Source organism: Ambystoma mexicanum, chromosome 6p (genome assembly GCF_040938575.1).
Source record: "Ambystoma mexicanum isolate Mex_15411 chromosome 6p, UKY_AmexF1_1, whole genome shotgun sequence".
NCBI classification, from domain to species: Eukaryota; Metazoa; Chordata; class Amphibia; order Caudata; family Ambystomatidae; genus Ambystoma; species Ambystoma mexicanum.
In genome coordinates, this window is record NC_090935.1 from 1162422733 (window position 1) to 1162448113 (window position 25381).

The following is a 25381-nucleotide window of genomic DNA, read 5'->3' on the forward strand; positions in this document are numbered from 1 at the left end:
CAAAAAAATGTTTTCCGTCTACTCACATTTAACCATGGAGAGAAAGTGCATTTCTGAACAGCCATAGCGTGAAAACCAACTGGACGGATTTGGACCAAATAAGAAACAACTTTGGCACAAAGTGTTGCAATCATTTCCTTTTTTGGTTTGGGGTACATCTGTTGAGTAGTTTTTAAAATATTCGATGGCCCCCTGCTCCCAAAGATATTTATATATCTCTCATGATTCTTTGCAGCAGAGAGGCTGAGAGACTTTTCACAAAGGAAAAGCCAACATTTTATTTTGTTCGATTCAAGCGATTTCTGTGATAATACCTGGGGAAGTCAAACATGAAAAGTGATCAAAGTGCTATTTGGAGGAAGAATAAAGTTACAGTTACATCAGGCTATAGGTGGGAGGGTCAAAGAGTACACCATATGAAGTTCTGGATTTGGGGCTGGTCTGGGGAGCCGGTTACGGGTAGAACATGTTTGGCTTATTGAGGGAATACCAAGGGATTTCCGTGAGATAACTGTGGCAATGTCGCAAGACGCGATTGGAAAAGAAACTGTGTCACATGACACAAAGAGGTATAGAGGGGAATGGTAGATGTCAAGGAGGGAAAAACTGATTTCGAAGAAAACAGATGAGGGGCACAAGGTGAGTGCCTGTGAGGATAGGGAAGAGTTTTTAATTTTGTGAGCGTTATCGGGGACTACCGTAGGAATCGGCATAATTGGAATTGTTTTCTGGGAAATTCTTGCACGAAAGGGGAGTTAAAAAAAATATTTCACACCTGCAGTTACAAGCCAGGGAGACATGGGTGTTTGGGTAAAACAAATATTGGTGCAACATGTACAGCGGCCACTGTCGAAAGTCATGGTTAGTAGGCCCTGAAGAAACTGTAGTATAACAAAATCCTTGAAACTCAGTGAAAAAAAGTGTAGTTAAGAGAGAGTAAAAGTGATTAGATTTAATGTAACCAAGCCCTTCAAATTAAGCGGATCTGGGAAGTGATGACCATTATACCTGCCCCCCCTGCCCCGTTGCAAAGACCATGAGCACATATGCATAATATGGACCCAACTACATTGGTTACCTGTCCAACAAAGTATTGAGTTTAGGACTTTATGCCTAATCCATACATGTATCTATGGAAGGGAACCTAGTTATTTGGCCCCTATAATCAGTCTTTATTATCTGATACATTCTCTTCGCTCGACTGGGCAAGTCTGCTGACCATTCCACCATCTCACTTCATCTATCGGGGTGATCAAAGTTTTTCAATCAATGCGCCACATCTTTGGAATGCATTGCCTATTGACCTTCGGAAGAGTTTTTCTTTGAATCTTTCCCCCCAAAAAATGAACAACCTGCCTATGAACTTCTGCCTTCACTGTACTATGCTGTTTGGGAAAAAAAGGAAAAACATCTGCGCCTAGATGCTGGTTTCTTCTTGGCTCCACTGGATGTGCGCAATATAAATACACAAGTCAAATCAAATCACTCTATATTTTAAAACATTAACAGGCCACTCTCTTTTGGGCCCACTAGCCAGGGCCTTCAGCCGTGCTAACTGTATATTTTTAAACACTTCCAGCCCACTCACCATGGCCTTCCGCCGTGGCCACTTTCCATGTCTTTCAAGCCCACTGGGTAGGGCCTCGCCCTGGCTAGTGCAGCCATAGCCATGCCCACACTATATTTTTAAAACACTACTGGGCCACAAGCCACGGCCTTCGGCCACTGCACATGTAACCCCTCTTTTTTAGGCCCACTAGCCAGGGCCTTCAGCTGTACCCACTTTCCATGTCTTTCGAGCCTACTGGCCAGGGCCTTCGGCCTTGCCCACTGTATATTTTTAAACACTTCCAGCCCACTCGCCATGGCCTTCCGCTGTGGCCACTTAAAATGTCGTTCAAGCCCATTAGCTGGGGCATGAGCCCTGGCTAGTGCAGCCTCTGGCCATGCCCACTCTATAGTTTAAAACACTACTGGGTCACTAGCCATAGCCTTCGGCCACCGCACATGTACCCCCTTCTTTTGGGCCCACTAGCCATGGCCTTCGGCCGGGCCCACTTTGCAAGTCTTTCAAACCCTGAACCTACCGGGCCACTAGCCATGGTCTTTGGCCGTGGCCACTGCGCATCTTCCCCTCTCTTCACAGCCTTTGGCTGTGCCCACTGTATATTTTTTACCACTTCCAGTCCACTCAACACAACCTTCGGCTGTGGCTACTATCCATGTCTTTCGAGTCCACTAAGCAGGGCCTTCAGCCTTGCCCACTTTATTTTTTAAACACTTACAGCCCACTCGCCATCGCTTTCCGCCGTGGCCACTTTCCATGTCTTTCAAGCCCATTAGGTAGGGCCTTGGCCCTGGCTAGTGCAACCATGGCCATGCCCATTCTATATTTTAAAACACTACTGGGCCACTAGCCACGGCCTTCGGCCACTGCACATGTACCCCCTCTCTTTTGGGCCCACTAGCCAGAGCCTTCTGTACCCACTTTTCATGTCTTTCGAGCCTACTCGCCAGGGCCTTTGGCTGTGCCAACTGTATATTTTTAAACACTTCCAGCCCACTCGCCATGGCCTTCCGCTGTGGTCAATTTAATTGTCTTTCAAGCCCATTAGCTGGGGCTTGGGCCTTGGCTAGTGCAACCTCTGGGCATGCCCACTCTATATTTTAAAACACTGCTGGGCCACTAGCCATAGCCTTTGGCCACCGCACATATACCCCCTCTCTTTTGGGCCCACTAGCCAGGGCCTTCGGCCGTGCCCACTTTCCATGTCTTTCAAACCCACTAGCCAGGGCTGACACTACCGGGCCATTAGCCATGGTCTTCGGCCGTGGCCACTGCACATCTTCCCCCACTATCCATGTCTTTCGAGCCCACTAGGCAGGGCCTTCAGCCGTGCCCACTGTATTTTTTAAACACTTCCAGTCCACTCTCCATGGCCTTCGGCCGTGGCCCCTTTTCATGTCTTTCGAGCCGACTAGCTATAGCCAACACTACCAGGGCACTAGTCATGGTCTTCAGCCATGGCCACTGCACCTGTTCCCCCTCACTTCACAGCTTTTGACCGTGTCCACTGTATATTTTTAAACACTTCCAGCCCAGTTGCCATGGCTTTAGTCCATGTCCACTTTCCACCCCCCCGCCTCACTGTTGCTGTCCAACTACTTGTTTCTTTATTCTTTTTTACTTTTCCTCATAACTGCAGCTATATTAGCAATGTACTACAGATAGCAGCAGTTATAGTGAAAAACTATGAAAAAAGAAAATGTTCTACTCCTCTCCCAGTCACTCAGCAGGTGCCCCTCTCCTCCTGGAATGCCCCCCCTCTGCTACCTTAAACTCTTGTTTCCCTCCTAAGCCCTCTCCAATGTCCCCTCAACCCTTGTCCCGTGTGATGCACTTTCATTCCCGACCTTTTTTCTTTTGTAGTCGCGGTTATCCCATTGAATAACCGTGGCTACGAGAAAACGTTTGTGTTATTAACTTGGTCCCTAACCCCCCTCCAACTCTCCAATTTGGTGTCATATCCTCCTCACCCCCACCTCTAGCCTGATGCCATTGCATCGTTTATCGTTTTTCGTCCTCAAAATGGCATTTTCCTGCCTTTTTGTTTTTGGGTGGCCCCGGCTATAGCTGTGTTTATCTCTTGCATCAACCCCACAAAAATAGCAGATTTTTAATTTCTGAAAAGCCTCTCTGCTGCAAAGCACCATGGGAGATAGCACTATAATTTTTGGAGATCAGGGCACCCCCTTCCGCGTCAAATATTTAAAAAATGACTGGATGCAATAACCCCAGACCCGTCCCAGAAATCGAGTCAATGCTGTCTGCCCAAGTAGTGTCATACTTGGTCCAATTCCGTCCATCGGTTTTTGCTGTGCGCTCGAGCACAAATGTGACTTTTTCCTCTATGGGAAAATTAATGGGGACTATGTTGAAACTCCATTTTTTTTAATAAAAATGTCCAGTCTGGGGAGGCCTATAAATACAGTTTTGTTCTTTGATTGTTGTGAATGTTTGTGTAAGGTTGACTGGTTTCAACAAGAATCACAATAAATAAATACATTTTGTTTTCGAAATTTCAGCCAAATCCGTTCTACGCGTCAAACGTTATTAGCAATTAATTTTTCGGGTTTCCTATGGTACTTGATTCTCAACTATAGTGCGGCGACCGCCACACTTTAATATATATATATGATGAAAAACATTAAATTCAGTGTAGTTATAAAGTTATTATTCTGTGACAAGAACCTTTGCTATTCCCGGCAAAACTGATGAGTATACAGTGTTATGTTATGGTTGCTTTCCTCACCATACCTGATGCATTTTGATAATTTTTAGGTCTTATCATTTTAACTAGTTTTCACTGAATATCAAAGGATTTTAGAACAGACGGTTCACAAAAACATTTCTTCAAATACAGTTTAATCACTACATTTCAGAAGTTAATACATTGTTAAATATAACCATACTTATAGATTGTACATGACCTTCAACCATGTCATAGGGCACTGTACAAAACAGGAACAGTGCATGTTGTGCATGAACTGAACCATGCCCAGTGTACAGTGTGCCCAGGGCCTGGCTAATGGTACAGTAAACATACAAGAAATGCCTGCTAGTCAAGATTGAGGCCTTACAAAGTGGGCACTCAAACAGTAGGCGTGCAGCCCATGCACAGTGGAATAGTATCAGGTCCCAGCTTCTTATCCCACATAGGCTGTAGAGGAACCCCACTAACCCCTTTCGAGGTTGTGGACTCCACAATTCTACTGACTACTGCTGAGCTGTCTGGATAGTATTTTCCACCTGCTATTCCTTCGTCGGAAAAGATGAAGGGGAAAATCTTCGGGGTGTTCGAGGGCATTTACTCATAAAATGACCACTATCTACACAATACAGAAATTCCCGGCTTTACATCTATCCTTTTCGTCCTCGGTCAGTGGGGGTCTTAACTGACTTGTTCACACTGGTCCTCCTTTAATCTCTCTCACAGGGACCTCCCGTTTTGGTCCCTCACTTTGTACCCAGGTCCTGCTTTCAGGAACAATTCTTCTTCTCTCCAACTGTTTCTCATTTATTCTAGTTTCCAGCTGCATTACTAAATGAAGTAGTTCCTCGCAAGACATGGGCCTTTCATTCTATCAGGTTCTAGCTTCTGATCCAATGGAGGCTGAAAGGAACCCCGCTAACCCATTTGAGGTTGTGGACTCCACTAGTTTAGTTACTACTGCTGAGCCCACAACCTCTGGGGGAAAGGGGAAGTGGATAAAATAATAAATGACAAGACATCTTCTATGGCGCTCTTCCTTAAAACTCCAAATGAATGTTGAAGACCTAAAACCCAAAATCAAAAGGTTAATACTTATGTTTCTTACCTCCTGCTCGCACTGAAGAACCTTCCCCCTCAAGTTACCTGACTGCCTCCTCTTAGCGCTAGAAGGCACCCCTGGATCCTCAACTATCTTCGTTGTGCTGCACTGAATTCTCTAACACTGCTCCTGCTGAAGATTTAATATAGGATTCCCTGATGACTTCTCATTCTTGCTCTCTTGTATTAAATGTATGTATACTGTCTCTGTAAATCCTCTTTAGTCTGGTCTATGTGAGATTCACTCTTTTGATAGAGCTCAAGGCTCCTTACAACTGCTCAGCTTATAATTAAGTTTAATTTCTTCTTCAGGGTAAGTTTACAACTCAGTCACTTGACTCTTGTGATTGTCCTGCCTAAGGTAACTGGAGCTTGAGCCTGCTACTGGTTTGCCTTATTACTTTTGCTACTGTTCACAGCATGTTTGATTTATTTGTCTAATTATTTTTAACTGCTCTCAGTACTGTCCAGTTTCTTTGAGATATGCTGCTGTAGCACATCAAATGCTTGTGTGAGCCGCACTCTCTCTCCTGCTAAAGCTTTTTCACTCACAGTTCCACGTTTGCAGTTACGTGCTCTAGACCTTTCACTTGCCTGTAATTTTCTTCTATGAGCACATGCTAGGCTATACATTTGCTGGTAATGCTGTTCAAACGCCCGCCAAATCTTTCACTTAGCAGCAATTAACTGGAAACATGCACCATCTTTAATTCACTGGTATTTCACTGGGAGCGTGCACCTTCATCGCCAAATACGCGCAGACCTGCCTTTGTAACGCATCCACCTTTTCTTTTGAAAATACGCTTGGACTCACATAAGAGTTTGTCACCACTTCACCTTGTTGCTAAGATACCAGTTAGGCCTCCCTCATAAGCAAGCACACAAGCGTAGCTAGTTTCTAAACTCTAGCCCACTGCTAATCTACTTGTGCTTTCTGAAAAGCGATGCAATAAAGCAAATATGTGGTCCTGTGCCTCTAATCCTCCAGATATCTGCTTTCTCAACCAAACGATTGCCAAATAACATTTACTTTTTAAAAACTGCAACTATTAAACAGTAGTATATTTACAATATTAATTACACAAACTGCATTCTCCTCAACCTTTAAATCAAATCTATTCACATTACTTCATAACTTCACTTAGCTTTGAATTCTTGTAAAGACTCTTCCTCTGAGGCTCTGTGTCTGAGGTTAATCTTAAATTTGCCTAATATTATCTGGAGCTCTTGACTGCTGCGACCTGCTCAGTTGGTGTCTTGAATGAAATGCAGTTTAGCATCCTTTTCAAAATTCCAAGCTGCCTTTTTCACCTCCAGCCAATCAACTTCAGGGACATCTCCTCCATCTTGGAAATGGACAATCCCAGTCTCCTGATAAAACTTCCGTTAAGGAAACATAGTTTGCTTCAAAATATGCACACTCATGTCCGAAAACATTGTTAATGGAAAAAACATCCCCAATCTTATGCACTACCTTCCCTTTCCTGGAGTATCTTCCCCACAGGACCCTGACACATAGAAAGAGTGGACACTGTGTATAATCTATGATGGGCACTGTCGGTATATTAATTGTGTCTGGAAAATGGCATTTCGCCAGTGAGCATAATACTAGTATCTGGCCAGTCATGTCCGAGCAATGCAAGCTACCCATCATGACCCCAGGTTCATCACCTGTGGTCATAGCTAGTGGCCACTTTGCCTCAGGAATGTCTCAGATACCTCTATTTCCACCAATGTGACCACTGGGGAAAGCCTGCAGCCTTCCCAGATAGCATCATTTCTATGGAATGACTTAAGGTCATGCTGTAGGGCCCCACAAGTCACCCAAAATTGACACTTGGCATGACCTGCAGCCGTACCCATTGGCCAGTTTTTCCACTCTGGAATCCATAAGCCACCCGATGTGGATACTGGGCAAGGCCTGTGTCCTTACCCACTGCCAACGTTGCCCAATCAGGCCACGGGACAAGGCTTAAGGCCTTTTCTAAGGAACTCCTAAGCCACCCAATGTGGTAACTGGCATGGCCTGCCGTGGCCCCTTTTCCTGGGGCATGGTCCGTCCCTACACTGAGCCAAGTTTGAAAAGTGGCATAGTACAACCTCTGCGTCTCCCACAACCGCAGGCAATTTCAGGAGATCACAGAGGGGTGCAATACAGTAAAACTGAAAACAAATGTGTTATTTATTTTGTGGGACATCATTTTCCTGAAGCCACATTGTACGCTACCAGAATCTTGCTTTGGGATGGAGGAGAAGAGGGCTGTAAAAAGGCCTCTCTTGAAAGTTATTTTTCGCAGGGTTTTTGTTTTTGGATCCCTCAAAAATCTGCATGTTACAATGGCCCATTCTTGGAACATTTTACAGGGTCCGAGAAAGGGGTGAACTGGGAACCAAAAGAGGCCCCGGAAATAATTTTCAGGTGGCCCAATATTACACATTTTTAGCAAGCCCAACCCTTTTCATATGAGAAAATGGGAAAATAAGACAGGTTACCACACAAAAGAGCCCAGGGTTAGAGGCCCAACAGGAAATCTCCAGAGTTCCCTACAGGCAAGTCCACCCCTGACCGAGACCAATCGGAATAGCTGCCTTTCGACCAGCCATTCTGATTGCCTCTTAATAAAATGTGCAGATCTGGGACTGATACTCGAACAGGAAATGGACAATCAGCACTCCAAAAACCAAGATACCTGTAATATGAATCTGGCCATTTTGGACTGAATTAAACATTGCACAGATTTCCAATGGTCAAAGGATTGTGAGTCAGACAGACGCATGCTTCTTAGGTAGGTTTGGCTTGAATCCATCAAGCAGTTTATGCTGTAGGAGAATGCAATGCAAAAATTTGAGGTTTCCGTAGGAAAGACAGGTTTTGGAAGCTTAAAACATTGTCCCCATGGATGTTCCCAAAACGTTTATATAAATATAGACTTTGATGTATATATTGTCTAGAGCAATTTGTGCAGAGTTGTCAAACAACACTAACTGTATAAACATCTGAAAACATGCCCTTCCTATGGGGAGTCCAACTTAACCATAACTAATGAGTTGCTATTGTAAACTCTTTAATAAGTGTGAGTGAATACATTTTAGTTAAGAGAGAGTCAAGGCGATCTGATGTATTGCAACAAAACCCTTGAAAGTCAGCAAGTGTGCAAAGTGATGATTATATTAACTCAGCATCCCCCCTCCATAGATGCCTCACCATGATATCATGAATGTGCTCAGGGGCTTTGCAAAGGTGGGGGGCTGTTGATTTAAGATGCTCATAACTTCCAACACCCGTTGATTTTCATTTCTTTTTGTTGCGGTAAAACAGATGACCTCTCTTAACTAAAGTTTTCACTGAATTTCAAGGGTTTTGTTTTACAATTTCTTCAGACCCACTAGCTATGTCCTTTGTCCGTAGCCACTATCCCATGTTGCAAGATGTTGCACCATTGTCCATGTTGCATATTTATTTATTCATTTGTATTCCTTGACTCAGTACTTTCCACTTTTGCCCCCTCCCATGCACTTTCCCTTTTCCCTCTCCCTCTCCCTCTCAATTTCACTGGGCCTAGTAAGATTGCTGTTTTTGTTCCCCCTTGTTCTCTTCCCTTCCCTCGTCGTGCTCTGAAACACTTGTGTACGAGCGCGATACAAATAAAATATCAATATCAATACCAATGATTTTATAAGAGGTAAGGCCAGTGGCTTTGGCCTACCAGCCGAGGACCATACCACCAGGTGTGGACTGGGAACCAAAAGAGGCCTTGGAAATAATGTTCAAAGTGGCCCATTTTACACATTTCAGCAAGCCCAACCCTTTTACTATGAGAACATTTGGAAATGAAATAGGTTACCACACAAAAGAGGCTCAGGGCACAGAGGCCTACCAGGAAATCTCCAGAGTTCCCTATAAGCCATTTCACTCATGCATAGCACCCTCGCTAGTACCTAACCATACCCTACTGCCCATAGTACAACACCAGCAGCCTTAGGATCCACTGCCCTTGGGCCTTTGCTAGTGGCCTACAAGCCATTGCCTTTAGCCATGCTAACTGTCCATGTTGCCTCAAGTCTTTAAAAATACAGAGGAATTTAAATGGCAGTCTCAAAGTCCACTGGGCAGAGCTTTCGGCCACTTTAAATGTGGCACCAACCATTCAAAAAGAACCACACAAAAGAGGCTCAGGGCACAGAGGCCTACCAGGAAATCTCCAGAGTTCCCTATAAGCCAGTCCACTCCTGCATACTGCGCTCGCTAGTACCTAACAATACCCTACTGGCCATAGCCTAAGTACAACACCAGCAGCCTCAGGATCCACTGCCTTTGGGCTTTTGTTAGTGGCCTAAGAGCCATTGCCTTTGGCCATGCTAACTGTCCATTTTTGCTCCAAGTCTTTAAAAACACAGAGGAATTCAGCTGGCAGTCTCAAAGTTCACTGGGCAGAGTCTTCGGCCACTTTACATATGGCACCAACCATTCAAAAAGAACCATATCCCCCTGCCTAGTAGTTCTGATCTCACCTCAGTGCATGTTTAAAATACGATCGCCAAGTCTAAGCCCAAGCGTTCCATATGCTTTTGATTATCCCTCTTATTTTTGCAGCGATAATTTCTTGCATTTACAATACCTGCTTTACTGCCGTCCTCTATTCCCATGGACGTCATTCCTCATATTAATTTCTGCGGTAATGAAGACTGTGTCCATTCCCACTGAAATGCAACGGTTGCCAGTTCCTGCAGGGTCAGGAAAATTAAAAAGTCTTCCAGGTCCTCCCTAAATCTCACCACATGTCCCCTCCACTTTTCCTGGTCCCCCCAATCCCCTCTTTTAGCCACGTGAACTTCTCCCATTAGCTTTCCTTGTTCCGTTTATGTGCCACATTTTCTAATCCGAGAGTGCATTACAATCTGTGAATTTCACAAAATGTTCATGCGATTCCAAAGATAAGACGAACATTTTCGTCCCCAAACAGGCTCCTCAGCCCACCCCAAACAAACTCATTACACATGTGGCCCTCCTTCCCCTCCCACCATAGCCTGATTTGAATGCACCGCTTTTCTTCCTCCAAATATAATATTGAACACTTAATTTTCGTCTTAATTTTTGCCATTTCCGAGCTGGAATAGCTCAAATTGAGCAAAAAGTATGACTGCTTTTGATTTCCGAAAAGCCTCTCTGCACCCAAGCACCATAGCAGATACATAAACGTCTTTTGGGAGCAGGGGGCACCCCCTTCTCCATTGAATATTTTAAAAAGTACTGGACGAATTTACCCAAAACCACCAAAAGGCACATCTGTGATTATTTGTGCACAAATTAGTTCTTATTTGGTGCAAATGGGTCCAGTGGTTTTAGCGCTATTGGTGTTTATGTGAAAATGAAAGGGGCTAGGAGGAAAACACAGTTTTTTTGTTTTTTTACTCACCTAAAAATGCACTGGAAGAACGAGATGACATTCTCTTTTGGAAATTGGTCACAGCAAAAGATGTAATTGTTGACCAAACCCAATAATGTTCCATTCCGGCCGAACTTTGGCAGTCTCTTTTTTCCACATTATATCAAAGCTCTGAGGAGGGGGCTCCCCATTCTCAAAATGTTCTTGTTGACACGATCACCGTACCCAGGTTTTTTTTCTTAACGGTCTGGAGGTCGAGAGGGCATTGATTTCCCAGAAAAGTGGGAAAGCTGCAGTGCCCAATCTAATTCCACTGGATCTTTATAAAGGTGAGGTAGAGAACTGGGCACCAACCTTATGTAAAACCTATAATGCAACAATTAGAAGGGGAGCCATCAAATATTCCTGGCTGAGCGTGACAATAGTGCCAAAACCTTTGGAAAAGTGATCCTGTTTCATTTGCAAGAATGGGTTGAAAGCAATCAGCAACCTGGCAAGCTTCCACAGCAATGGAGGGACTGTGGATCATTGCTTCTTGCTTTTTTGATAATCCAGAAATGTACAGTGTTATATAAAAATGAAATTATACGCAATATTCCTGGATTTAAAAATAGCATTTGATACAGTCACTAGAAATAAGTTATGGCTAATCTTAGCAGAGTGTACAATTCCCACTGAGCTGCTGGCCTCTGCAATGCTGCTCTATTCTGAGAACCAAGCAATGGTACGCTGTGGTCTTGGAGGCGTGCAGACTCACCCATTCTCTGTTACCAGGTGGGTGAGAGCTGGCATCCGTGCTGTTTAGTTTCCATTCAGGAGATAATAGATGGCCTTGAAAGGGATTGCTTGGATTGCCAAAAACGGCATCAAGGAAACATCCAGCATTATTTTATGCTGATGATGCGGTTATTTTAGCATCTACCTCTACAGGACTGAAGAAGGCATTAAATATCCTTATGTCCAAATGTAATGAATTGCAACTTGAACTAAACCTAGACAAAACCAAGGTTATGGTGTTCAAGCCTCAATTCCTTAAACACTGCCCCTTGTCAATAAAAGTAAATGAAATTAGTTTGGCGCAAAGTTGGACATTTTGACTACCTAGGTGTAAGATTTCAGGAAACAGGAGAGTGGAACCAGCAAGTTCTCAAAGCGAGAAACAACTTGGAGAAACATAGTGGGGCTATTCAATCCTATTTTGTCAGGCATGGTAGTGGGGCAATATCCCTGGCTTTGGATTTATATAAGAAACAGGCTATACTGCAAGGCATAAAATAAGCAGTGTTGCATAGCCATTTGCTATGCAATTGCTATGCAATTCTGCAGGTTTTCTAATTAAATTGACACTTGTGTAGCAAAGTTAGCTATTTAAGTTACCCTGTTCCATGAAAACACTGCTCACCCAGAATTCCTCTCTGGCTCTCAAGGATCTTGCCACCCTCTTCTCTGTTCACTGCAAGTTCAAAGGGAATAATGGAGAGAGTGCAATAGTTATAATTTCCTTCACTCTTAAGTGCCAAAGGCCTGCGTGGCAGTACTAGGCAAGATTATTTTTCTTTTTCAAACAATTAAAAAACAGAAATGATAGGGATGATACTTTTATTAAGCTAACTAAGACCAGAATGTGTAACTTCATTAAATACAGTCATCCAATTCCATTCCTAACATTTAAGTTGTTGCATGATGCATAACTAAAGCATTGCTTCCGTAAAACACTACGTTGTCTCCATGATTTACAGTAATGTTTAGGTTAGTGTATCTAAATCGCAGTGTCAACTAGATTTTGTTGGGGGCAATGCATCACATTGATGAGTGAACACTTTTGAACATGTACATGTCATGGCCAGCTGATTTTAATGGCAAATCTAGTTCTGTGACCTGCTGGTTGCATTTATCTGTGTAAATGGTGGTTTTATACCAGTTCCACTGAAAGTGAGATGGAAGCAAACTACAATATTCCACCTAGTTTGACCAGTTCTCCGCCTGCTACATCTACTCTGCTTAATCTCTTAATTTCCTTCCTCTTACATAATGAATACACAAGGCTAACTAGATGTTTACGCTAAAGAATTATCAATAGTTGCATCCAAACTGTAAATTGACACATCTATTGCAATACCACACACTGTAGTTGGCCTCCAGAGCTCACTTTGTTCGATGATTAGGATTGCATTATATTAGCACCTGCGGGAGATAGCTGGCCAAATTGTTTTCAGAACCTTTTTATAATATCTATTTATTTATCCTTTTACATTTTAGAGAAACTCAGCCAGAGTTTGCAAAGTTCACTCGTCCACTCACATAATCAAGTAGATTTTATAAAGGGTGATTACCATTTTCCAGAGATGTTTGAACTTTTTATGTAACATTTACTTTTTTAAACTTTTTTTTACAGTAAATGTCAAATAAGTTTCACTGTGCATAGCTCGCAGTGTGCCAAACGAAGTGGGGTTGTAGTGACATGCAGAAAGCGCATTTACATTTTTTGTCACCAGTTGCTGTTGGTTGTGTGCATTTCCTTTAGGTTGAGTAGGTACATTAAATGACTTAACCTGCAGGTCTAGTGGAATTTTAAAGAATTTGCAAGGTCTGATTCGTCTCCCTAATATCTTACTTGAGCAGTGCACACAAATGCTGTATTGATGCTCATTTTGTTTTGGATGCAAATTATTTCTGGTGACATTAAAAATATTAGTACACAACTGCTAATCAAATGGGTGAGTTTGCTAATCAAGAAAGTTTTAATTAGCAAACTTTACTAATCAATTTTTGAAAACTCATGTATGCCTTGTACCGGCAGTCACACACAGCTCTGAAATCTGGGTATATGTCAATATAGGGTACTTAAATATTACAGAGCACACATTTTTAAAATAAAATGTGTCCTCCTTCCAAACAGCACTCCGTCCTCACTAGTACAACTAGAACTTAGTATAACCCCACTTGGTGATCAGGTCGCAGTCAAGCCTGCCCTATATTGGTAATGGCTATGGAAAATAGAGGGTCTGGAGATCTACTTGTCATTGGATGGAGGTAAAAGTACTAAGTGGGCTGTACATAAGAAGTCTGTCCTCTGTGACTTAGGAGTTGTTGGCTTATGGGAATACCCGTCCACTCGATCTGGTGTAAATGCACTTATCCTGAAACAAGCTGCAAAAATAAACATAAGAGAAATATTAAAATGAAAGGCTGTAGCTATGAAGCTAGCCCTGGAATATTTATCCCTCCAGAAGATGATTGGTAATCACAACTATTTGGACTTAATAAACCCTGCAATTGAGCGATCATTGTATGCCTGTTTGCGATTGGGGATTTTTCACACAGCATTCTTTCCTAAATCTTGAACAAATATTGGTTCGGGCCTGTGCCCCTAGTTCAGGTCAGCTGTGTGGGATTTTTGACCCACTCCGCTATGCTATGCAGCATCACTCTGATATTATGGTGCAAGAAACTGCAACAATGGTGGCAAAACTCTTGCGTGCACCAAAAACCTAAAAAAAAAACGTTCTCAAGCACACAAAAAGATGGATGCACATCCGGACACCCATGGTGTGGTGGAATAGAGCACACCCTGCAGAAGATGTGCCAGTGGGCCCCATGACCAGCAAACAGAGTGCAGAGAGAGAAGCAGCGCTTTGCAAATTAAACTCCAAAATGTATTAATGACATTTGCTTTGTTGCTAAAAACTCCAAAATGCCTATAACACAATACATCTCAACATTCAAAATCTTTTGCGAACATAGAAAGTCCTAATGTGAAGAGCAAAACATTTCTTCAGAAAAACTGGATTGTCTGTAAACTGACAGCCCCTGTCAAACTCTGGGTGCAGTACCTTGGGCTACCTGAATGACAGCCGTCAGATGAGCTTTTGATGAAACTTCAAAGTGATCTAAACTAAAATCTGCCGGATTAGCAAACATAAAAAGGATTGTGGCTAAAAAGAATACAGATCTCAGTTGCTTTTTATCACACAGAGTTAAAGCTAAGAAAGTAATGTATTTATGTTTGATGCAACACATTTGGTTTTTCCTGGATTTTTAATTAAGAATAAATTAGCTTGGCTGAGCTGCAACCCTTTGGAAATGGACAAACAGGTTTCTCCCAGGGGAAGGGAAATTCTCTCAGCTGAAACTCACGGGGAGATGATAATTGTGGGTTAACCCAGACCTTTCTCTACAGAAAGAGAATGAACAATAGCAGACCCTTCAGCCCAGGAAACGGAGGTGTGAGAGGGTCGTAAATGGCTCCTGGAAGGAACCTGCCCAAGGAGGGGGATGCTCCTGGACTCCAGGGAGAGAAAAAGGGGCGTACCGTTTGCTGTTAAGAATGAATAATGAACAATTTTCAGAGACTCATAACTTGTGATTCAAAGTGGTGAAAAATATAAAAAGGACAGAGTTGTTAATCTAATTTCTGGCTGCACGTTTTAAGAGGCTGCAGAACTGTGTGCCATGTTCTGGACAGGAATGGCAATATATGTGTTTTTATGTGAAATGTATTAATACTAGAATTGTGAAAATTTACACACACATCCCTATGTTAAACACACACATTTGTGGAAGTTTGCATAAAGGTTGGAAATTGTGTTCATAGTGAAAAGGACAAAATTTTGTAGAAAGTTGAAACAAGATCACACAGCTCTGGGATTTTGAGGAACAGATGCTACATACAGTATGGAATCTTTGTGTGTGATTTGTGTAGAGGTGACCAATGTAGAAATATGTATTTAGTATAAAATCCGATTTTGAGACCAGTGGCTAAAGGGAGGTTTCTAAGAACTGTAAAGCAAACCATAAAATGTGACATCATCCGGCCTTGATCCAATCACTCAAATGCAAGGCGGAGATGAAGTTTTGATCCAATCCCAGTGCACAGGGGCAAGCTTAGCTAAGCCGGCCCATACACCCATTTTGTGATGTCATTTGAAAGGATAAATAGAGACAGCTGACAACACATAGGGACTCAATGATTCACTCGCTTTCCTTATTCTGGCGAAGCACTCTGATCCAGCATTCTACATCCAGCTTTAACATCCTTCCAGATCCAGATGCAAAGACTCTTGCAAGCAGTAGAGAACTATTGACTATTCTGCAAGGCCTAATCCTCAAACTTATTCTTGCAACCCACTGAAGCACTGTGGTGTGAGAAGGCCTTTTGAACCAGTATCCTGAAATTCTCTGGCTTGCTACCACTAGGCCTGCCTGAGGAACTCGCTATCCAGCCGATTGAAATATCCACAAATAAGAAGGACAGATCCTGTGCAAATCCGGTGACGTGCCTAGCTGATCCAATCCCGTGCCTGATGTGCTGTTCTTCCTAGACCAGACCCAATCCATGACCAGAACTGACGGTCCAATTTAATAACTTATTCTGTGAGTATTAATAGGAAGAAAAGTGACCCTAATATATCTGCATTGTATGATCCCAATCCCAAACCCATCCTGTTTTTGAATTCATAATCATAGTATTGTCAGAACCTTTCTTGCACTGATTTTCTCTCATTTGTTTTATAAAATCATAAGTCATTAGTGATTTTGAGCAACTAAAGTGAATCCCAGAAAGAAATTGAGTATCCACCACGTGAAGGGTTACGCTGGCAATGTAACTGTGGAGGTTCATGTGTGGCATCCTCTTTTTCATAGTTATAATCTAGTGTAATCAAACCAATCTGTCAGTTTCAAAGTGCATTTCTGTTTTCCATTCTCGCGCCTATTTTGCAAAAAAGACTCTCACTAAAACCTCTATAACTGACTCAGTTTCTATGATAGAAACTGATTTTCAACTCCTACTTGTAGCTAACATCCTTAGCTATCCATAGAACCAAAAACCGCAGTGCGATTCACCTGTTATAGCGAATATCACGCAAGGAACATTTTGCCGCGAATTGAAATTCTGAAAGTTGTGAATTAGCTTTAAACTACTTCCAACTTCGACTTTAAGATTTCAAATGTTTTCTTTGGACTAAATCATTGTTTGTGATTGTGTGCAACTGTTCAAAGCGGCTCCCATAGGAATTTATAATAATTTAAGTATTTTGACCACATTTGGTGTTTTTGCCCAGTCAATTCCAAAGACAATTTCAAAGCCATTCTGACAGCTGAAAAGTCAATTCCGTTTTTCTCTTGTTTTTGAAGGGGGAATGTGGGAGTGATATTCTGTTTGATTTGTGCTATTCCTGAATACCTGCTCTCTCCTCACATCTATTTAATCGCCTATTGGTGCGTTGAGGGGTGTTGCAGGGGGAACCGCTAACCAAAGTGCCATCTATTCCAAACCAACACAAAAGTATTCTTTTCTGTGCTGCATTTGTTTGTGCTCATTGCTTGATTCATTTCAGTGTTCTATCACCCCATTGGTGATTGTTGTTATCTATTAAAATATATTGTGATTAAATTCTAAATACATAAACAAATATTAACCTTTGCAAACTAGCCTGATTCCTGGTTCAGTGTGTCTGGGGGGGATGGTTCAGGAGAAGGGTGTGATACGAGTGATATATCGTTCAGAATACTGAACTTATAAATCAAAATAAATATGGGTTTCAATTGTGCCCTACATGCTTGGCATGACTTGGGAGTCGGATTGAAATCACATACAGCTGAAGAATCATGTACCCACTATATGTTGATTTGCTGCAACACAATGAAATTGAGGTGCTATCTTGAAGGAAGCAGTGATTTGTCATGTAGATGAAGCTATGACGTACCTAAAGCAGTCAATGTGACTGCATGATATATTTGCAACAGCAAGGTATGTGCATAGAGTGTGGCTCCAACAATCAAAGACTTTGAAACATGTTATCATGGCAACCTAAATAACATTTTATGCAATTTTACAGCCACACTTGTTACCTTTATTCAGAAATCAGGTTAGTCACACTGAGGAGAAGGGGTGTAATGTGTGTGAAACTGTGAGGCTGTGAGCTTGGCTCTTCTCGTAAGTGTAACCTCAAAACCTTTTCAATATAGGGGTGCTTTCTTCCTTCAGAAGATTATATACGTTAGTTGCTATATGATTTTAGCGATTAATTGGGAACTTCTAACCTAACCTGTATTTAACAATTATAATTAGGATCCATTTCATACAGTTTTACTTTTGAAATGTTTTTTTAGCTGTATTTTATGGCTTTGTTTTTAGATTTTTGTATTCAAAGCCTGGATGTATTCAAATTGTGCATTGCTTAAAGGTTTTAAACAGAATAAAAGCTGTTTCGAACTGAACTGCCTTTCTACCTTTTACCGAATTTTCCCCAAAATGTACAGCTTGTGGGGGGTCCAGGACAAACTTTATTTTGGATACATTTTATCCACATCCGTCCAGGAGTCAAAGGTTACCAGCATTAGAATTTTGAGAAACATATGTAAACAGGTTGCACCTTAATTATAAGACGACAATTGCTGCCCTACAATATGTAAATATATATGCATATGAGATTTGCATGCAGGCATTACACGCATGGATTCCTATAGAATTCACCTGCTTTTATTACCTGCTGAAGGCGAGCAGATTCCATATGAATATATTGTAAAAGCTGTCTTCAAAGCATAATTTGCAGAAAACTTTTAATTTTATTTTTAAAACAGAGAGTACAAATAAACTGTAACAGCAATTTCGCCTGGTTTTACCCTTCACTTGTGAACTCGGTTTTGTAAATGCTTACAATTGCAAGCAGGTGACGCAACAGAAAGTATCAATATTAGTGGTCCCATGCACGCAATTTACATTTCTTTGCAAAATGACCCTCTTGGTGTTTTAGCATGCATTCTGAGTAGAGTTTTTGAGGACCCTCCTTTTGCTCTCCTACGATTTACTGCAAAATCACTGCAAAATGATGGCGTTATGACCATGCAACTGCTGTGAAAATGGCTGCATCGATGAAAAAAACAAGATACCAGCCTTTCATTTCTGAAAAGCCAAAGTTGATTTTATGCACCATGGGAAATTTGTTCAGGAGCAAGGGGAAACCCCTACTATATCCAATATTTTAAAACGTACTGGGCATATTCATGCCAAACCAACAAATGGCACATCTGCCACGCTTTGTGCCTAACCTGCTTCTTATTTGGTGCAAATCCATCCAGAGGTTTTCGCGCTATGGGTGTTCAATCAAAGCACTTTTTCTCCATGGGAAAATGAATGCTATTAGATCCCATAGTTTCTAGTTTGGAGGCACCCGTGCCAAACCTTTCTTTTGAACATTTTCATCCAAATCTGTCCAGTGAGTCAAAAGTAATTAGCAATAGAATTTTTGAAAAGTCCATCTAAACAGGTCTACTCACCTTAACTACATACCGCTGCTCTATAAAAGCAATATTTATTTTTCACAGAAAAACATTAGTTAAGAGACAGTTAAGTTGAAACAGTTCCACACAACAACATTCTATAAATTCAGTGAATGAACCTTTAGTTAAAGTGACCTTAAGGCTCTGGTTTAATGCAACAAAACCCCAGATATGTTGCCGTTGTTGCAAGCTATCCCACCTTAACTCTGAATCCACACATTACGTGCCAGTGAGCACACTGATTGCATAACAGATATTTGTATCCCTCCCTCTTCCCCTGAATGCTTCTCTGTCTACTCCTACCTCTAGGTATTTCTCTGTCTCTGTCTCTTTCACTCAGTCCCCCTCAGTCTCTCTCTATCTCTCTCTTTCTCTCTCTCTCTCTCTCTCTCTCAATCATATAAATTCTCATGGTGCTAACAAAAGAAACAGATCATTGGTTTCAATCTGAGTGTAATCCTTTGCAAGAAGGAAGGATATTTTGAGAGGCAAAATGTGCATTCTTGGCTAAGCTATTGACAAACGTAATAACTGTTTGTTACTAACTTTGTAAACCTGCTCTTTTTAAAATGTTAATATGCTCCTCCCTAATGGTCAAGTATTGTATTATCCTGTTCGAAATAAACATATTAGAAAGGGGGATTTGGACAATTTGTACCAATGATGTATCCCAGCTGCTTTACATAAAATCCAAGAGCATTTTGGGAACAAAATAATGACCACATATCTTTATATTTGACAAACATGTCATAGGGTATATGCTTGACTCACTAAGTATATAATACACACTGGGCTTGGCACTCATTTCATTTTTCAAAATACTCACACTATCATTAAACCACTTGTAACCTTAAACCATATATATATATACTCATTTGGACAGCATGTTGGTGTGGCCCTGAGCTTCAGACCCAGGAACTAGTGCCATAGGCCACAGGACAAAAACTGCCAATATTTGCTGCTCTGCTTTGTTGACATATTCTCACTCTCTGGGTCTACCTCAACCTCACTAGGGCAGAAGTCAGGCTGCTTTTTATATGAAAATCATCACGGAACTCTATCAAACGTTTTATAGTTCTGCTAAGTCAAATTTGAAAATTGGGGATTTGTTTTCATTCTCTGCTTTACTAGAAGTCTCCTCAGAAGTGCAAATATTATCCAATTAAAACTACAAATTTACAGTACAAAGCTACACACCTTTCTGAAGTGACACGTATTCGTTCATCATTGGAGGAATTGAACCGGTCATCCTTTTCTCGAAAATATTCTTCAATGCACTGCTCCTCAAAATCGTGCACTTTCTTGAGCTCATCTTCTGTTATAAAAAGTTCTTTTGAATGACACAAAAAAGAAGAAATATACACTTCTGATAAATATAAGGTTATCATAAATGCCAATGTTTGAGATGTATTTTCTATACATTATCTATACACCAATATTGGACTACTTTAAGGCATTTTAGTATAACAAACTATGACACTTTTACAGTCGGATTGTTTCTGTATAAGCCCTTCGTTTTTTTTTTAACCTTATGAATCTATATTTGAGTCTGATGAGAAGAAATATAATCTACACTTAGCTAAAAAAATGAACACAAATATATGCAACCTTTCCATGAGAAGTATGTAAAGAGTTAAGTTAAAAGCATACTGGCCGAACCTGCACAAGTACCAGTGTAACCAACTAAGAGTTGGCCATCCTTCCTGATGACCCTTGTCCAAGAGACATCATGAGAGCCATCTTGGGGTCAGGATGGTGAACTCGCTCCTCGACCATAGGAGGATTAGGCATAGGACATGAAACAGGAAGAGGAACCTTCTGTGAGAGATGGGCAAGAAAAATCAGTCTAACCTTCAAAGTCACCTTCTACTTAGTGAAGGAAAGGTTTTGAGATTTGGCGGATAGAGTTTACTAACATGCCTAGTGGAAGCTATGGCCACCAGGAAAAATATTTTAATGGAGAACAACCTTTCAGAACAAGATTACAATGGCTAAAACGGAGCCATCATGAGAAAGGTCAAAACAAGGTTCACATCACACACAGGAACAATAAACTGGTGGAGGGGATATTAAGATTAGGATTAGACAATCCCAGCAAAAACTGCATAAGAGTGGGGATGGAAAAGAGCGAGCCATGCTTGAGGTGATCTTAATGACTGACATAACAACAATCTGTAGGGCCTGAGGGGCCAAGAAGTGCACAAAATCCAGAACAGGAGAGGCGGACAGATTAAAGGGTCCACACTTCTCTCTCTGCACCAAGCCCAAAACATACACCACCTGGAAGCATAGTTAGACACTGTAGCCGGCCTCTTGGTTGAATGGGGAACATCAAGGATGTTGGCAGACAGATTCCACTCCTAAACCGATGAGGGGCTTGGATGAAGGACCTGACCCTCGGATTGGGAGAGTAGATCCACCCTCATTGGGAGGTGCTAGGGTGGGCAGATGACAACATAGTGAAATTGCTTACCTGCAGAGTTAGTGATCCCACACCAGCTTGCTTGATGAGTTAGTGAATGCACACTGTATTGTTCATCAGAATCAGGACACACCTGCCCAAACGGTAGACATGCAATTAGGGTAAACCTGATGGTCATAGGTTCCGACTGATCTGTTCACTGGACTCTGCAGGTGACCACAACCAGCTCATCATTAATTTGTCCAAGTGAGCACTGCAGAACTTCAGGTAGGTGTCAGTGACAACTTTCAAGTGAATCTAAGGGTGCCGAAAAGCTCTCTGCACAGCAGGTTCTCTATTGGGTCCACCACGGGAGGTCCTGCAATACTATATTTAAGACCTGCAAGAACCGTGGGGGTTGTTAACATTTCCCATACTATATACATCTTTTAGGGTCTCTTGACCATTCCAGGCCCATTGTCTTTCCACTTTTCTGGCTACCCTTAGCAGTGATGGCACACAATTCCAGAACAGAAAGGGAGATCACCATGAAATGGACGTGTGACACCTAGCGTCTTCCATAGTTTCCTCCATGCTAATGCAGACATACTGGCGGTGTCATATACACATATGTCTCTGAACTGTGGAGGCAGCATTATTGAACGGATATTGCGAAGGTTAACTACGTGTCGCTCAGTCTTGACATGCAGGTAGGTATTGTCTTCTATGTACCTGTATTACGCGTATTGTGCCTGGGCCGCAACCCAATATTTCTCAAAGTCTGATGCTGCAAGCCTCCTTTGTGAGTATGGTCTAGACAGAGTGTTCCACTTAAGCTGAACTGCCCCTGCATGACACATAAAAGTATCAACCACTGCACCCAGCTCTTTGAAGTATCCAGCACTGGGCCATAGCGGTATATTTAGGAAATAATTCAGGAGCTTTGGGAGAATTACCATTTTGAGTAATGCCACTTTTCCTGCCATGGTTAAAGGTAGTTGTGCCCATTTCCGTAGTTTACCGGTTAACTGTGAGGTGTATGCAGTGTAGTTGCATTCCAGTATTACAGATGTGCTTTTGGCAACTACAACCCCAAGATATTGCAGCTCGGTTGGTGACTAAGCAACCCCCAGTAGGTCTTGCGGCATTGTTGTGGCATCTGTCAACGGGAGAAATTCTGATTTTACACTACTGACACACAAAACCAACAGTTTACCAGAGATCTCTATATCGTGCATGATTGGCGCTAAATGCATCTGAGGATTTCTCTCGTACATTATTGCATCATCCACATAAATCGATACAAGCTTCCTTCCTCCTGTTATTCTGATCCCTCTATGGATATGTTTGTGAGCCAATGGCATATCTGCCATTGACTCTATCACTATGGCGAATAACAAGGGCGACAGCGGGCACCCCTGTCAGGTCCTATTAGCAATGGTGACTAGATTCAAAAGCATTCCATTTGTTTGAACTCCAGCCAAGGGGGATGCTTATAGCAGGTGGACCCATGACAGAAATGTTGGGCCAAAGTTGCATTTGCGGAGTACCACCCACATAAATTGCCAGGAGACTGAATCGAAAGCTTTTTGGATAGCTAGGGCTAGTGCACCTGCATGGACAGTAGAGTCAATCTGAGAAAGAACGTTGAAGAGATGCCACAGTGTGGGCGCTGTGGACCGCCCAGGGATAAACCCTGATCCGGGTGAATTATGAAGCACATGTAGGGCGCTAGTCTGTTGGCGATGACTTTAGCAAATATCTTCACATCTGAGATGATCAACGAAAGGGGCCTGTATGAACCGCATTGCTCGGCTGGCTTGTTGGGTTTCAGTTATACCATTAACACTGCTTCCCTAAGAGTAGGTGCGAGTACCCCACGAAAGCACACTGCCTCTTACATCTCAGCAGGTTGGGGAAACAAGTAAGATTTGTACTGTTTATATAGCTCTATTGATAGACCATTATGTCCAGGAGCCTTCCCTGTAGGGAGATTGTTTATAGCCTGAGAGATTTCATCCTGCGACATGAGTTGATCCAAGGCTTCCCTGGCTTTGCTTGTTAATTCGGACAGAGGCAGTGTATTAAGGAAAGACTCTATATCTGAGGGAGAGCTGGTGTCATTATTTGCATACAGCTTAGTGTAGTAGGTGTGAATACCCGGTTCACTCCAGGCGCCATGTGCATCAATTCCCCAAGGTCATCCAGCACATATGGTATATGGGCTATTCTCTGCAGCCGAATAACCTTAGCCAGAGGTCTACTCAGACATTCCCTTTACCCGTATTTCCTTGCTGCTCTCGGGGTCTCAAAGAACTTCAACTCTCTGTCGGCCAGCATCCTAAAGTTGTCTAATTCAGTTTTAATATTGGTTAGGAGCTCGGTTCCAGGAGAAGTCGCGTATAATTGCTCCAGCAGATGAAGTGTCTTCACTAATGTCTCGCTGTATCGTTTTTAGAATGGGCAGCTCTGTGGACATAGCAATGCATTGGATATATGCTTTAAAGACCTCCCATACAGTAACGTAGGAATCCACTGATCCAATGTTTTGCTCAAAGTATAAATGAACGTGCCTACCCAAGTCTACTCTGAACACTGTTGGGTCCAGCAATGCCTGGGGGTTAAGCCTCCATGTCTGTCTGGTCCCTGTGGTGACCACCAGTGGCAGAGCGAGAGTGATTGGGGAATGGTCAGAACCTTTTCTGGGCCATTTGTGTACCCCGCTAACCGCCCCCAGCATTGAACCAGATAACAATCACATATCTATGCAAGAGTGGGAATCATGTACCGACGAATAGAAAGTATATGTACCTACTGTACTGATTTGTGGATTAATGTCATCACTCCCCTGCTTTGCGAAGAGTATTGTGTATAGTATCTGTGCGCTCCCCTACTATTAGCAAATCTAGCGCAGCCAGCCCCGATCACATGTGTTTCTTGGACAAACAATTTGGATATTATGCTGCTCTACATATAATTGCAATTTCTGCATTTTGACTGGATTCCCCAGCCCCTCACATTCCAGCTCATACATCGGATTTCATCCAACCCCATCGTCATGAGTCACAGTGTATTTCACGCAATCAGTCGGTAACAAGAAAAAGCACTGCAGCACATGCCTCGTCAGGCTGCCCCGTGAGAACATGGACTTAACCACAATGTCAGGTGCATTTTGTAACTTAAACCCCCAAGTCCCGCCCTGACCGTCATCCCCCTCCCAATCAGAGGAATGCTTTCCCTGTGACCCCCAACCCAACAAAACGTGCAACTTCGCATGGGGGGGTTTTGCACAGGGCGAAAGCTTGGGCACAAGCTTGCTATAACAATTCTGAAAAAACATATCAAGGTGTACAGATAGTTACTGCCATGGAACAAGTGGTATAGTGACGGCATATAAATTAGTTGGTATGACCCTGCTTGATACCACTGACGACAGACATACACAAAGAACATCACATCTGACCGCCACCACTCCCGTGTAGCCATGGGTCATCGTTAGTCGGTAACTTGCTGTTAAACGGATATCTGTAACATATCTCAGCCATTGAAGCGCTCATCTAAGAACTTCATAGCCTCTTCCGGTATGGTAAAGAAATGCACTTTGTCGCTATATTCAATGCGTAGCTTGGCTGGGTATAGCACGGCGTATTTGAGCCCAAGTTCTCACAGTCTCTTTTTAAGTCCATGGAGGTTTTTTGTTCCTGCTCACCTGTGACCGAGAAATCTGGATATATATGTATTCTATTGGACCCCAACATCAGTTCGCCTTTGGCTGCGTGCAGTATAGCACGGCTCGGTAGTTAAGAAGACGGGCTATTATGGGGCGTGGTGGTGCGCCCGGCTTAGGTTTAGGAGCCAATGAACAATGTGCCCGTTCAATAGCAAACTGCAGGGATAGTTTTCATGCCTCCAGCAGGGACAGAAGGGTTTGCTCCATG

The 25381-nt window shown here is 42.4% G+C and overlaps 1 protein-coding gene across 7 annotated transcripts in view; it reads right to left on the reverse strand.

Moving 5' to 3' along the window:
• Window positions 1-25381, reverse strand: part of TRPM3 (transient receptor potential cation channel subfamily M member 3) — a 1922641-nt gene that overhangs the window by 14966 nt on the left and 1882294 nt on the right. For all 7 annotated transcript variants that reach the window (XM_069625801.1, XM_069625800.1, XM_069625799.1 and 4 more), the window contains one exon: window positions 20240-20372. In XM_069625801.1, coding sequence (XP_069481902.1) covers window positions 20240-20372 — 133 coding nt within the window. The remainder of the gene's footprint in view (window positions 1-20239; window positions 20373-25381) is intronic.